The 15,204-nt window shown below is 43.2% G+C and overlaps 2 protein-coding genes across 3 annotated transcripts in view; both read right to left on the bottom strand.

The window, feature by feature from the left end:
• gabrg3 (gamma-aminobutyric acid type A receptor subunit gamma3) overlaps positions 1-3,189 on the bottom strand; it is a gene marked incomplete at both ends in the record, with an annotated part of 99,206 nt that extends 96,017 nt beyond the window's left edge. The window contains 2 exons of one of the 2 annotated variants that reach the window (XM_083647090.1): positions 2,243-2,388; positions 3,137-3,189. In XM_083647090.1, coding sequence (XP_083503216.1) covers positions 2,243-2,388; positions 3,137-3,189 — 199 coding nt within the window. Of the gene's footprint in view, positions 1-2,242; positions 2,389-3,136 lie in introns of those variants that run through there. The other variant, XM_083647091.1, reaches the window with a different exon arrangement.
• A 9,494-nt stretch (positions 3,190-12,683) lies between these two features.
• Positions 12,684-15,204, bottom strand: part of gabra5 (gamma-aminobutyric acid type A receptor subunit alpha5) — a gene marked incomplete at both ends in the record, with an annotated part of 36,179 nt that continues 33,658 nt past the window's right edge. Inside the window, one exon of the mRNA XM_083647089.1 lies at positions 12,684-12,974. Coding sequence (XP_083503215.1) covers positions 12,684-12,974 — 291 coding nt within the window. The remainder of the gene's footprint in view (positions 12,975-15,204) is intronic.

The raw sequence follows: 15,204 nt of genomic DNA on the forward strand, positions 1-15,204 counted from the left end.
TCTTCCCCCTCCTGTTCCCCCCTCTCCCACATTTCCCACTCCCCCCCCCCGCCTCCTCTCTTTCCATGCTCTTCCCTCCCCCGCCGCCTCTTCCCACGTTCCCCCTGCTCTCCCTCCCCTGCACCCTCCCACCTCTCCTTCTCTGTTCTCTCCTCCTCTCTGTCCTCTCCCCTCTCTCACATTCCCCCTGCACTCCTTCCCCTGCACCCTCCCACCTCTCCTTCTCTGCTCTCTCCTCCTCTCTGTCCTCTCTGGGGGGGGGGGGGGGGAGGGGGCGGAGAGGTCTGTTCCCTCCCCCGCCTCCTCCTCCCACGTTCTCCCTGCTCTCCCTCCCCTGCACCCTCCCACCTCTCCTTCACTGTTCTCTCCTCCTCTCCCCCTGCACTCCTTCCCCTGCACCCTCCCACCTCTCCTTCTCTGTTCTCTCCTCCTCTCTGTCCTCTCTGGGGGGGGGGGGGGGGGGGGGGGGATGTGGGGGAGGAGGGGGCGGAGAGGTCTGTTCCCTCTAGTTTGTGGTTGGAATTTTTCATGAGGCTGTGATTATTTTAGAGAATCCACAAGACTCTCAGCTTTCCATACATCCAAACCCAATTTTTGCAATTCCAATATTGTTTAGGGGCCCTAGTATGCAGGAATATTCAAATATAATAGGTGAAAATAACACATTTATACTGGATGAAAAAAACTGAATGCCCCCCCCCCAAAAAACAAAAACACAAATGCATGGTATTAAAGTGGGCTGTGTGCAGTGCGCATGCGCTGTACTAATGGCAAACGAGGAAGTAACTTCGGTTATACTCTTGTTAGTTCAGTTACTCTTTGTTTAGTTCTCAGTGTGTGGATTTACTACGAAAATGACTGTTTCACGTAACTTTGGATTATTATTTCATCGCGTGTTGAGTACACGAGTCACAACATGTACATGTGAGTGTTTCTGGCGCTGTTGGAATGTGTATTTTTGGTGACTATACGGGAGTAGGCAAAAGTACCATAGACTGCCATTGTAGCGCTAAGCTAAGTAGCAGTGAGCTCTCAAAATGTTGCCATATCCCTTTAAAAATTAGCCCGCTACAGCCTCTGAAAGACAGTAATATAGGCCAGGGAGAAAAAGGGCACTTTGGCATGAAGGAGCAAAGGGACAGGTGCTTGAGCACCCTCCGCCTCCCCTCCCACACGTGGCTGGCTCCCTTAAAGCAAATTCATGGTTACTGCAGAGGGTCCGGTGTTCGCGGTGCGGAGGCTCTGTACGGCACACTGAGCTCTGTGTTGCTATGTTATCTGGTTACTAGGGAAGTAGTCTCTTCATGCAAACTGACTAACTGACAACTGTTTCTTTTATACATCCATGGCTGACAGCTGTTACCGCACTGTTACCGCATTTACCATAAATGCTGTGCCACTGCGGAGGGAATGGCCTTGCCGTGAACACTGCAAACACCGAACACTCCACACTAACCATAAAATTGCCCTTACAGTGGCCTGCACTTACTCAGTTGGATGAAATCTGACCTCTTAATCAGAATAAGTTCTAAGGACAAGGTAACTGCTAGGCAATTTGAAAGTGGTGGCTGGTGGGGGCGCATGTAACAGAAACCCCAGGGTGCATGCTCCCCCTGATTTATTTTTATTTTTACATCAGGTTTAAAATGTGGGTTTACAGTCAATTTTAGCATGAGGATATAGGGGGAAAACTCACCCTAATCTTTCTGCTACAAAAGTAATGTAGGGACATCGGTTCAGGGCAAGAGAGTGCATGTAGTCCAGAATTGTATTGTAACAAACAATACAGTGTGCAAACAATACAAAAACATAATATGCACAACAATTGACAATGTGTCCATCAATTTGATGATTAGAGCTAGTGGGCTAACTTACATCCAAAATCATGTAGCCTACCAAGATATCTAGGCTACCTATTAACTCAACTAGCCTATTATCTGCCTACTACCAGTCAACCACAAGACCATGTAGAAGCTGCCTAGGGTATACTTTACAGTAATAGAAAGAAGAAAGAAGTGATTGGTGTGGACAGCCATTCAGCTTTTATCCTCTCAAATCTCAAAATAAAACTTGCTCTGATTTGAAGCCAAATTAGTGCCCATTAAAAGGCTGATTCACACGTGGATGCATGTCATCATGAGTCACAGGTGGGTGAATAAATGCCCCTCGAAGTCGCAGAGCCAAAATCAGTTTCCATCATAGCCACAGCAGATCTATCTGGATCGAAGTGACAGTGTTTTACCTCCAATATCTGGTCGCAGTTTCCTATCATATTCCTTCAGCAAATTGTTCAGTATTTCCGTTGCGTCTGTTTCCAGTGATTTAGGAGCCAGCATTTGGTTCACAGTAACATCCTCGTAGTCCTCCTCATAATCGATTGTTTGAGAGCTTTAGAAGGAAAAATGAAAGAAGGTGGTTGGAAAAAAACAACACACGCACTGACACACCTAAGAACATGCAGTGTAACACTATGTCGAGACATTATAAATGAATTAATTGGACCTAAGAAATTATAGCCTATACTGTATCATAGAAGAAGAAAAGAAGAAGAAGAAGACTGTCTTATTGAACAGTTGAACAACACAATTTAGTCACTCCAGGGACAGCCAGTTTTATTATTTTAATTACATTAGTTACATTTTTTTGATCGGCATCTTTACTGTAATAAGCAATAGACAGTGCGAGTCTTTCATGTCTATCAATCAAAGGCTATTAAATAAAAGGCGAGGAAAGGAAACATAAGCCGAATTGCGTGATAAAGTGGACTTTGTTAACAGCTACGTCAGAGTTTGCAGAGTTTAATAGCCTATCTAATTAGACATGGTAGCGGTCTGGAGCTCAGACTAGTAAAATTCGTGCTGTAGGCTACAGATTGCATGCAGCAAGTATAAACATGCCAAAAACCTTGCGGTCAGCAAAAGTCCATCCCAGCGCAACATAGGCGAGACTAGGAGAGCAACATGAAGTTTTTCTTTAATAAATCAATTAGCAATCAATTCGCAATGAGACTTTAATTGGATGGCTTAAAGTAGCTGTCAGCTGAGCCAACATCCCAAAAAAACACATACTGTAGCTAGCCTACCTAATTCTCCACTTTAGACACTGTCATTTTAATAAAGAAAAATGCGCCACTTACCATGTATGAAAAACTGACATAAGTAAGAAGTATGCCAGTACTTTCGGTGACATGTTTCTCACAGGATGACAATGTGGTCACAGAGAGCGGTGCGTGTGTGGTGGACTCCGGACACGATGGTTCACTGGCGCTCAGTCTACAGCGAGCGGAAACCACTTAAGTTCCAGAATCCAACATCAATTTCACACATGATTGTTAGCACAGGTGGCGGACGAGTCCTTTCCTCGCTGATGTTTTCAAATCATGCTCCTCGCTCTCACTTCTGGCTTGCATTTGGTATCCTCGATTGCACCCTCAGATACTGCTGGTCATACGCAGGTGCGCAAACCCTGAACGCGTCCTCCGAAAGCCCCAAATTCATCAAAACCCCTCTAGGGGGTTAGGTATGCGTCACTCTGCTCTCTTTTACACTACTTTGCAATTCCCAAAATAACTCTTTGTTATAAAAGAAAGTCCTGATTGTTAAACTTTTTTGCAAACATTTTCCTCTCAAATGGGTGAATTATTAGCCTACACATAGAAGTAAAAGAAAAAGTCAGTGCCAGGGATCAGTGAGTGTTGGCAAACTCTGCTGCGGGTCCGCATATCCGGGTGGTTGTGATGTCACGCTGATTGGTCCTACAAGAATCTTGTAACAAGATTGAAAAAAAATGCAGTTGCCTGTAAGTTGCCTGTGGGATTTCAATCATCACTAACAAAGAAGGAAAGAAAGAAAGAAAGAAAGAAAGAAAGAAAGAAAGAAAGAAAGAAAGAAAGAAAGAAAGAAAGAAAGAAAGAAAGAAAGAAAGAAAGAAAAAGAAAGACTTTGGGACAACAATATACCCTTTTCATGGGGACCATTTTGTGTCGAAAAGGCAGGGTAAACACAGGTGCAAGCAAAACACTAATGACTTTCATGATTGGAATTTCGAAATTGGAATTTGTGTTTTGCTTGCACCTGTGTTTATTCTGCCTTTTCGACACAAAATGGACCCCGTGAAAAGGGTCCTTGGAGAGGGTTAAAGTCATGCTCCCAAGATTTTTTTTTTTTTAATAAAGATGATTGTTTAGTCGATAACAAGAACTCTCCACTGGCCCTGTTAGATCTACAAGTGCACCCTCTATCAGTATAATGAACACTTTCCATGTGGTTGACTTGAGTGGCATTTGTCCCTCCCAGCAGCCCCTATAGAGGGTTAAACGGATGCCCTTCAGAGAATCATTTAATTGCTCCTTGGCCCTTCTTGGCTATCATTTCAGATGATTGGACTTTGTTGGCTCAGCCCCAGTAGAGCACTTGGGCAGCAAGGGCAGCAGCGATTACCCCCTCTGCCGCCCCCCCGTGGACACCTCTGACACTGATTCCTGCAGATGGGAACTGCTGATGTCAAATAGCTTTATCAACGTTCAGATCCTGCTGTAGGCTATCTCAGAAATGCTGTTTTGCTCAAGTGATCACAAATATATCGGCTATGGATATATCGGCCTTAGAGACCCTATGATTGCTGCCTTCTCTCCAATACTATGTAAGTGGGATGGCACTCAGCTTGTGGCGCCCAATGCACACACACACACACACACACACACACACACACACACACACACACACACACACACACACACACACACACACACACACAGGGCCGCTGCTGGCCATTTGGGTGCCCTAAGCGTAATTGTTTTGTGGTGCCCCCCCCGCAAAACTTTCAATAACTGTCAAACGAAAGACTGCAAAATCATTAATTATGAACGATACCAGTGTATCTCACATTACATTACATGTGGCAAACAAACAATTGTTAGAATTACTGTACATGTCAGCAAACAAGCGATTGTTAAACTGTACATGCAAGCAGGGGCGGACTGGGATCATAATTCAGGCCAGGCATTAGATACCAAGCAGGCCAGGCCAATACGGGCTGACGTGTGTGCCGGCGTCCGAAGGGCGGCGGCAAATTTTTTGGGCTCTTTGAAGCCCAATTTGGGCCATTTGAAGCCAGATTTGGGCTGTTTGAAGCCAGATTTGGGCCGTTTGAAGCCCGATTTGGGCCAGTTGAAGCCCGATTTGGGCCAGTTGAAGCCAGATTTGGGCCGGTTGAAGCCAGATTTGGGCCGTTTGAAGCCCAATTTGGGCCGACTCCAATTTTACAATGAGATGCACCCACTTTAACCCTGAATAAAGTAATAAAACCACTAGTAAACCAGTAGGCAGCGCCTGGCCTGCTGTTCAGTGAGTGGCCTGACTGAGGGCACAAAAAAAAAAAAAAAAAAAATTTTTTTTTTTTTTTTGGTGCCCTCAGTCACATGATGCCCTACGCAGTCTGCGTACTCTGCGTAATGGGGTGCGGCGGGCCTGCACACACACACACACACACACACACACACACAGGCCCGGCGTTAGGCGGGGGGCCTGACCGGGCCGGGCCCCCCCATTCCCCAAACTGCCCCCCCCCCCCCCCATTAATTTTTTTTTTTTTTTTTTTTTTTTGTTGTTGCTATAAACGTTTTTCCGTTTTAAAGTTTAAAACGGAATCTGGCTGTCATTAGCTCATTGAGTGCCAGCCACTTTTGGAGAACGGACGCTCCCAGTGCCAGAGTTTCAGAGCGTTTTCAGTGATTTCTCGAGGCCCACAGAATATTGTGTGATATTACTATGTAAACACCGAACACGCAAAAAGAACAAGGAGACTCTATTGTATCATCAGCAAAAAAAAGTTTATTGATACCATTTTCCGTTCTTTAGTTATCAGCCGGAGAAGATAGGTCAAAAACAGCAAAAACATGCATTTCTATCTAGAAGCTGAGATATTCACCCTTTTGTGAAAGGCAGCATTTCAAGCACATTCACTGACTCTAGCTAATATTTTCTGATGTAGTGACCTGGTGTAGTTCTGTGGAGCCTGCGTGCCCCACCCCCCTCTCCCCCACTGAGCTGCAAACTCCTCCCCACACGCACCCAGTCTATTTTCGGAGCCTCCGTTTTTGCGGGCGGTGCGGCTCACAGCGGCTCACAGCGCGACAGCGCTGCGACAGCTCACAGCGCGACAAGGAAATGCCAAACGGGACTGCAGGTAAAGGTTTGGCCCTTCAGGGTCGGGTGCTGCCTTTCTGGTGGGTAATCGTGTGGAGAAACTATATGCAGACAGACAGACAGAGGCAGAGGAGCTCAGTTGTGTGCGCGGATTGATTGCTGTTGGCAGGCACCGTCAAGCAGCAGCCAGAGCAATCTACATGGCTCTGGGCTGCAGCATGAGCGGTTTCGCTTTGATCACGGCTTTTTCAGGCTGTATTCCTGACATTTCTGTAATCTGGAGAGCACTGTCGCCACCTAAGGGTTCTGTAAAATAGGTTAGACACATTCAATAGCTCCCATATTGTAAGAGGCGATGTAAGAGGCTTAGATCGACATCCCCCCGTCAAAAAACGCAATTGACGACTTTAGTCGTCAATGGCACTCTACGTCAATAAATGAATTGACGACTAAAGTCGTCATTGGCACTCAATGAGTTAGGCATTGATTAACTGAATGCTATTGCTAACTGTTACTTTGAACATCCATTTGCAATGATTCTGGCTGGATATTAACTATTGTAAATTTGTCACAATGAATGCAATTTGTGCACAATGTGTAAATACATTTAATATTAATTGTTTAGGCCTAATTATTTGTAAAGTCACAACACATTAGAGATGTGTGTAGTTCTTCATAGATTTAGCCTCTTCATTTTGCTCTCAAATGCACCGGGTTGACGAATTTTACTTTAAAATGTACAAAATCTTCTTCCGGGGGAGAATCCCCCCGGACCCCCCTTGGGTAGCTTGGCCCCCCCAAGCTAGGGGCAGGCGGCAGGCCCCCTCTGTAACTTGGGTCTGGAGCCGGGCCTGCACACACACACACACACACACACACACACACACACACACACACACACACACACACACACACACACACACACACACACACACACACACAATAATAATGAAAGGAAAAACTCAACAGCAATGCCTCTTTCAAGATATCATGACCCGGCTTTGAGCACCACAAGCCGAGTGCCATCCACTTCCATTGCATTGGAGAGAAGAAGGCTGAAATCTCTATGGCCGAGATCTCCAAGACTCATCATCAGGCAGCTGTGCTGTCTCTAGTGTGATCCTCTGTGATTGATCCTGTCTGTGGTGTTATTGTTGCCCCTGATTGCCGTCTTCCTCTGGTGGTTAAACAGAGGAATGCAGAGGGTAAAGACATTCACTAGAATCATGGAAACAAAGTCTTCATTCATTGTCTTTTATCCAAACATAATCCTATTCAGGGTCAGGGGAGAGAGGTGAACACCCTAGACAGATTCCCAGCCATCACATGGATTATAAAAACATTTGGTTTACCGTGACTGATTATCTGCACAAGTGCCGTATAAGGCCATTTTGACTGGGGTGGCCCGAGGTGGGACACACTGGGACTGAGTGCAGCATTTTGGAAGGATGTAGACAGGTCCCAGGTCAGAATGATTGATTCCAAATCAGAATTCTGATTCAAATAGATGTTGTCTTCCATAAAGAAAACTCCCAGCAGGACAAGAGAGTGAATCTGAGGTCGATAGATCATACCTGGATTATGAAACGAAAGGTCAGGGTTACCACCACAAAGCACAGGCTGGCTGTCATGAGTCTGCAGACGGCTGACCTTCTGGATTCAAACAGCCCACTCAGCAGTTCAGAAATCAAACTGTAACAGCAGCACGCAGTAAGATGAGTGCATTGTACTGTACTGTACTGTACTGTATGTGGGACATACATTTTACATCCTGACAAGAAATGTCTAAGAATAGCGATAGGGACAGGAAGGGACATGACGGGTCCTCACCTACCTATAATAAATCTAAATTGACTTTCCTTCATACCCCACAGCTCCCTTGACCCTCCAGCCAAGTTTATTCCTCGCACTTTTCAAATGTATCCACTTGGCCCTGTTTTGCGTGAGAGCAGCCTCAGCACACCTTGCAGCCTCCTCCTGTGGACGTATTTGCTCCACAAACATCTTTCTTTTCCCTGAGGGAGTTGCATTATGTAAAGTTTTGCCTGCAAGCCCGTAGTCCTATAGTCCTCTCCTCCATGCCAAAAAAGAAATTCAAGTAAATTAGGCTTCCATTGTTATTTATCAAGCAGGGTATTGCAGCATATTGTTCATGTCATCAAACACAGGGATGAACTGAAAGGTTAAGGCTGTTACAGCAACCAATTACATTGCTGAAAAGAAATGATACAGCAGCTTGCTACAAAGTGGAATTCTGTTGGAAAGTCTATCAGTTGGAGGAGATAAATGCTGTTGTGACCAATAACCAATATTTACCGGTCGATATGATCTGTATAAAATGTAAATGCAAATGTACATACTGTAAACACCATGAATTTGAAAAAGTAATGTATTTCTTTCAAGTATAAAGTACCAAAGGCACAAGGTAGCACAAATCTTCTGGACAATGTATTTCTTTATTTCCAAAACATTTGTAAAAGCCCATAAATAATAGATTTGCTGCATTGTTTCCTCTCAATATGAAAATTCTGATCAATGCGATAAATTAAAGAATTACTAATATCGGCCGATACCTACATATATTTGCCGATATATCGTGCATCCCTAACAGATAACATTCTAGTTGCAGCCATTTAGGTTTGTGCATTTAGTTCACTTTTCACATCATCAATTTGCCTAAAAAACAACAGAAATATTCAAACCTGTTCTTCGGCATGGCAATCTGCACCACAGACTTCCAGCTGTGCTTTACATTTTATTTGGCAATATTCTGATACAGCCGTGGTTATCACATGTGTGAGAGAAGAAGGTCCCCTCTCCACTGTAGAGTTGATCTTACAGTAGCTTCTCAAGCTATATGCTATGATTGATGTCATTTGGTGCCATCAGTGACAGCTTAAATTGGTGTAGAGTATGGTCATGCTGAATGGAAAAAGCAACTTAAATGGAACTAAATCCTTGACAAGCAGATGTGAGCCAGATGTTGCAGCCACAGAGACAAGATGGATTTAACGTTCCACCGCCTGTAGAAGCTGCATGAGCTGGACGTGCGTGTTTATAATCAAAGGAGTGACGCCACGTGCCGACTGTTGTTCCATCAAACAAGTATACTGTAAGTGACTGGTGAAGCCAGCATTTTATCATGTCTACAGTTTTTATGTATGCATGTATCTTTTTATCTATTGCAGCACTCAACATTACAGTACAAAATATGAAACAACTTCATAATTGTCAATTAAGGTATAACATTTATAATATGAGACAGAAGGTGTGTGTGAAGCTTTATTCAGAATCAGGTATGCATACAATTTGGGGGAAGAAATTAATAAAATCAAAAATCTTAAGCAAAAGTTATATATATATATATATATATATATATATATATATATATATATATATATATATATATATATATACATATATATATGAAAGCACTGTACTTCCAAAGAGGGAAGGGCAGAGCTTCAGTTAATATATTCCAACCATTCATAAATTAGATGAGTAACAGAGTATAGAGCTAAATATAGAAAATGACTATTGCCAAAAGATCAACTTAACAATAAACCCAGATAAAAAGATAATGCAATTGTGAAGGTAAAACAATCATAGTTTACCATAAATATAAGTCATTATTTATATGAGCATTATTTATTGCTTCGGATATTTGCATTAAAGAACAGCCTGTACATGAAAGTCCCTTAAATATAATAATACAATACAACTGATGTGCTCCACAATTGTATTAAAGGGATAGTTCAGTTTGTTTGAAGTGGGGTCCTATGAGGTACTCTCATACAGTCAGTGCACTGGGTAAAGCACTCTGGACGCATCACACACCGAGATAGCAGAACTGAACTTCAGCTGCAGCAGGCACAGAGAGCTGTCTGCTGAGTGTGAAGGGGGCCATGAGCAAAAACGTAAAAAAAACCAACAGAAAAAATACATTAAATGCTTCCATACTGCTCCATACACACTCAGCAGACAGCTCTCTGTGCCTGCCACAGCTGGAGTGCAGTTCTCCTATCTTGGTGGGCGATGCGTCCAGAGTGCTTTACCCAGTACACTGACTGTATGAGAGTACCGTAAATTCCGGACTATAAGCCGCACCTTTTTTCCCATTTTTTGGGCTTTTTTGGCCCCTGCGGCTTATATAACGGTGCGGCTTATCTATGGATTTTTTTCAAAAAAAAAAAAAAAAAAAAATCTCTCTTTTTTAGCACTCTTTCTAACTATAAATCCTATATAACTATAATAAGTTTTAATTTCCTCTCTTGCCCTCTTTTCACCACACTGTATGACACTGTATGACACTGTGTGCACTGTAAAAAACAACACAGGTGGTGTTGTGTTATGTTGTTTTGTTGAAATGTTAATAAATGGGAGCTTCCTCTACAATCCCCTCTGTGCATGAACCCTTACATATGGTAATTAAACATTAAAACACAAAAAAAAAAAAAAAAAAAAAAAAAAAACCCATTAAAACACCCGCGGCTTATAGTCCGGTGCGGCTTATATAAGAAAAAAATAGTCAACTTTGAAGGTGCGGCTTATACACCGGTGCGGCTTATAGTCCGGAATTTACGGTACCTCATAGGACCCCACTTCAAACAAACTGAACTATCCCTTTAAATGGTGACACGGCCTTCAGGTCACACAGTAGGCAAACACTCACTTGAGTAGTAGAAAAAAATCACTCCATGAGTGGAAATAGCAGCACTCCAAAGATTAAGATGCAAGGCTTTGCTCAAGTTTCAATTTGTTTTTATTTTTAACGTGTTTCGGCATGTGCCCTCATCAGAGCATCATCATGCACATGCCGAAACGCATTAGCCTTGAATAAATGTATTTAAACTTGAGCAAAGTCTTGCATCTTAATCTTTGGAGTGCTGCTATTTCCACGCATGGAGTGATTTTTTTCTACAAGTATCTTCTGTAGCTGAGCACCCACAGCCAAGCAGGCAATTGAGGAAGCACACCTGTTCTGCATCCCAACTCACTTGAGTAGCTCGCATTTCAAACCGTGACTCCTAAGCCAAAGAATTACAAACTGGTACAGCATTTCCTTTCTCACTGAGGCAATAGGATCTAACTGTAATTGTTCAATTTTGGGAGTACAGTATTGTGAAGACTCTATAACTAACTCTACTGTACTGTGTACGGAGTAGACAGCTATTAGAATAGATGTCAATGTAAAAAGCTGGACTTAAAGTGGTCACTGACCCTTTGAAGCACATTCATTTTGGGGTATATCATTAAGATGGAACTCTTGGCTATTACATGACAAATTCAATTCATCTTGTTTTTCCTGAACGCCTGAAAAATAACAAAGGTTGACATGACTTAAAAATGATAACTGTCAAAATGCAACAACCTGGTCATTGTAGTATTTTTCATTTTTTTCATTTTTTTTTAAACTTTTATATCTCTTTGATAAGCTTGATAACCTGATGAGCTCTACTCAAGTTAACTACTGCAACTAACCTACATTGTGACAAAAGTTTTCCTGTTCAAAGCATCCCAAATGATTATCAAGAATATTTGCAAGTATCATCAAAGCTCATAGAAACAACAGACACTAAATTATATAAAAAAAGTGAAAAAATGCATCATATATTGTAAAACTGCTAAAGCTTAAGCTATTCTGCTCATTTCTCAATATCCAGTCAATTAAGCCCTAGACAAGAGTTACATTATTTTGCTGTATATGCATAACATAGAAGCTAACCTTACTGGCTTAATGGTGCTTTTCTAAAAGCAGGGCATATATACATATGTGTCCTAAACTACAGTACAACCATACATCCAGAGTTCTCCACATGGTAACCTGAAAACATAAGCTGCCACTATCACTTTAGCTTGAAGTCCATCCCCTTTTCATCCCCTACATAAAACAACACAGTATGTAATTAATGACAATTGTAACACTGGTTTTGAAAAAAGTAATTGCAGGAGATTTCAGTGCATTGATAATGAGTTATCACACTCTGAAGGCAACACATTTAGCATGGCTATTCTTCTGCTTTTAACAAGGAAGCAAAGTTCCATGTGCCCGGGCCCAGCCTCACATGTCGGACTCAGACTTCTGGCCCGTTTTGTACAAAGCAAGAGTTTCAAAGGTAAAAGCCAGTTTCAGGAGTAATAACACAGTAGAAATGTTGTTTTGCATAGCATTTGGCCTTGCTGCACCTCTCAACACCATCTGGACTCTAGGAGAAAATGTAAATGCCAAATGCTAAATGTCAGAATTTGCGGCAGAAATTAATTGGTGATTAGTTTCTGCCCTTGAAATGAAACCATCAGTAAGGAAAATAGTAGATTATCATACAAGTACAAAGTCAAGGCAAACATGGCAATATTTTTCTATCGCTATGGACATGCAATGTAATGCAATGAAATAAGAACTAACAAACAAACAGAAATCCACTAATCAATGATACAAATAAGGACTATATAAGTGCTTGGCATTGTTTTGGATTGCGTTCCAGTTATCAAATCCTGAAGTGGTTTTCAGGAGGATGTATGACCCTCTTATGGAGGTTAGATGGCTCCTTTGATCACTGGTTCCCTATTGAGATAGGTGGCCCAGTAGACCAGGTTGAAGGTTCCAAACAGCACCGGGAACACGATCCTGGACATCTTGTCAATCTTGCTCACGCTGTTGTAAGTCTTTTTGGGGTCTGGGGACTTGGGTTCAGTGGGCCTCAGCTGAACAGCCGTGCTGTTTGAAATAGTAGAGATGGACGCATCTTTAGTCATGTTGGTTGTGTAATTGACTCCAGCTGAACAGGTGTTGTTTGGCTTCTTAGACAGAGCCAAAGGGTCCTTTTTCTGTGAAGCAAAAGAAATTCATTTATCATCTGAACAGAGAAAATGCCCTGTACACTGTAGATTTATACCACATTATGAAACAGGACGTTTATAACAGCTTCTGTGTTCTTGTACAGGATGTGTCCTTTCTTGTACAGCTATCTTAGTGAGAACTTATTTGAGTTTTATTCCTGGGAAGTGAGGACCTTTAGGAAAGTGATGACATTTTGGGTGGTTCTAATTTTCTCAGACACCTTCAAAGGGCTAGGTTTTAAGGTTAAGGTTAAGACTAGGTTTTATGGGGTAGGTTTGGGGTTTTATGTTAAGGTTAAGTTATGTGTAAGGGTTTAACTTTGCGAGGCAGCTAGATTCACGAGATCATGATTATGTGAGAAATCCATCTTGCCATGCTGCCAGATATGCGTTCGACTCCGCAATACCACCAGTGGAAGGAAAGAGGAGGTGTCCTAAGTGGTTGACGTTAGTCTGTGATAGATGCTGATAGACAGATCATTCATCCAATCACCTGCCAAGTATTTTTTGAAAGCGCTTGCCCTTTTACAAACTTGATTTCCCCCCATTTTCTCCCCAATTGTACTTAACCAATTCCCCCTGCTGCCCCGGTTGCTGCACCACCCCCTCTGCGGATCTGGGGAGAGCCGTTGACTAGCACCATGCTTCCTCCGACACATGCGCAGTTGCCAGCGGCTTCTTTTCACCTGACAGGGGGGAGCTTCACCGGCAGGACGTACTGTAGCACGTGGGAGGATCACGCTATTCCCACCAGTTCCCTTCCGCCCCGAACAGGCGCCCCGACCGAACAGAGGAGGCGCTAGTGCAGCGACCAGGCTTCACACCCGCAAACACAGCCAATCGTGCCTGTATGGACGCCCGACCAAGCCGGAGGTAAGACGGGAGCACTAACCTGCGACCCTCGTGTTGGTAGGCAGGGAATCTACCGCTACACTACCTGGACACCCCTTTCCAAACAGTTTCTAAGGACGAGTTCCTAGATGCACGTTTATTAGTAAGGGTTAGGGTAAGGTTAGGGGCTAGGGAATGCATTATGTCAATGAATGTCCTCACTGAGATAGCTGTCCAAACGTGTGTGTGCGTGCACACACACACACACACACACACACACACGCACAAACACGCACACACACTCGCACACAAATACACACGCACACGCATACAGACACACACACACACACACACACAAACACACACACGCACACACACACACACAAACACACGCACACACAAACACACGCACACGCACACGCACATGCACACACACACGCACACACACACACACACACACACACACACACACACACACACGCACAAACACACACAGGCACGCCGCACACACACAGAAAGATAAAACCTGGCCAGTGAACACTGAAGGTGGGGATCAGTGTTCTCTAGCGATAATGGATTGGCACTGTGCCAGGACGCTGGCAGGCTGAGCTGTGAATCCATGGACCTGCCTCTTTTAAAGTGCTACAGCATGCCTGATTCATCGCTCACTTGATTAGAATGTGTGACATGGACTCGCCCTAACTCCAACTAAGGGGTGTGTCTCAAACATGACATGGACTCACCCTAACTCCAACTAAGGGGTGTGTCTCAAACCATTTTCATTCCTCCACCTCTCAATTATTCACTAACAGTCCTCTCCTACAGTGGCAGCCATCTTCAGTTGGTGCTCCCAACCAAAGGCCTTTTGCCTGCCATACCAAAGAACTGAACTTTGTTTCACTATGAGGCCCATTGCTTAGAAAGATTAATGATATCCATACTGTTTAAGAGCTTGAATTGGTTTAAGTTATGTTTAAGTATATTTATGTTATGTTAAGTTTAAGTATATTAAGTTCCTCTTTTATCTTTGTTGAATCTGCCAAGGATCATGGCCCAGATGCCAATTGAAGATGATTGCTGCATCTGTACCAGCAGGGTACAGCACCTTGGAGGAGACGAGGGGAGAAATGGGCCATTTGGGACCATTTATTTGCTACTCCATGCTATTGATGAACTGGCCGTATTACAACTGAATGTCTGAGGAGGTTCATGCTAGAGAGTCTTGCTGTCTTTGCATTTCATGTCCAACAATGATTGTTCTGTGTACAGTTTACAGTGATATGGCAAAGTGTTTCATGAGATGCTACTGTATACTCAGCTGTACATACACACACACACACACACACACACACACACACACACACACACACACACACACACACACACA

The sequence above is a fragment of the Poromitra crassiceps genome (assembly GCF_964638095.1).
Source record: "Poromitra crassiceps genome assembly, chromosome: 12".
NCBI classification, from domain to species: domain Eukaryota; kingdom Metazoa; phylum Chordata; class Actinopteri; order Beryciformes; family Melamphaidae; genus Poromitra; species Poromitra crassiceps.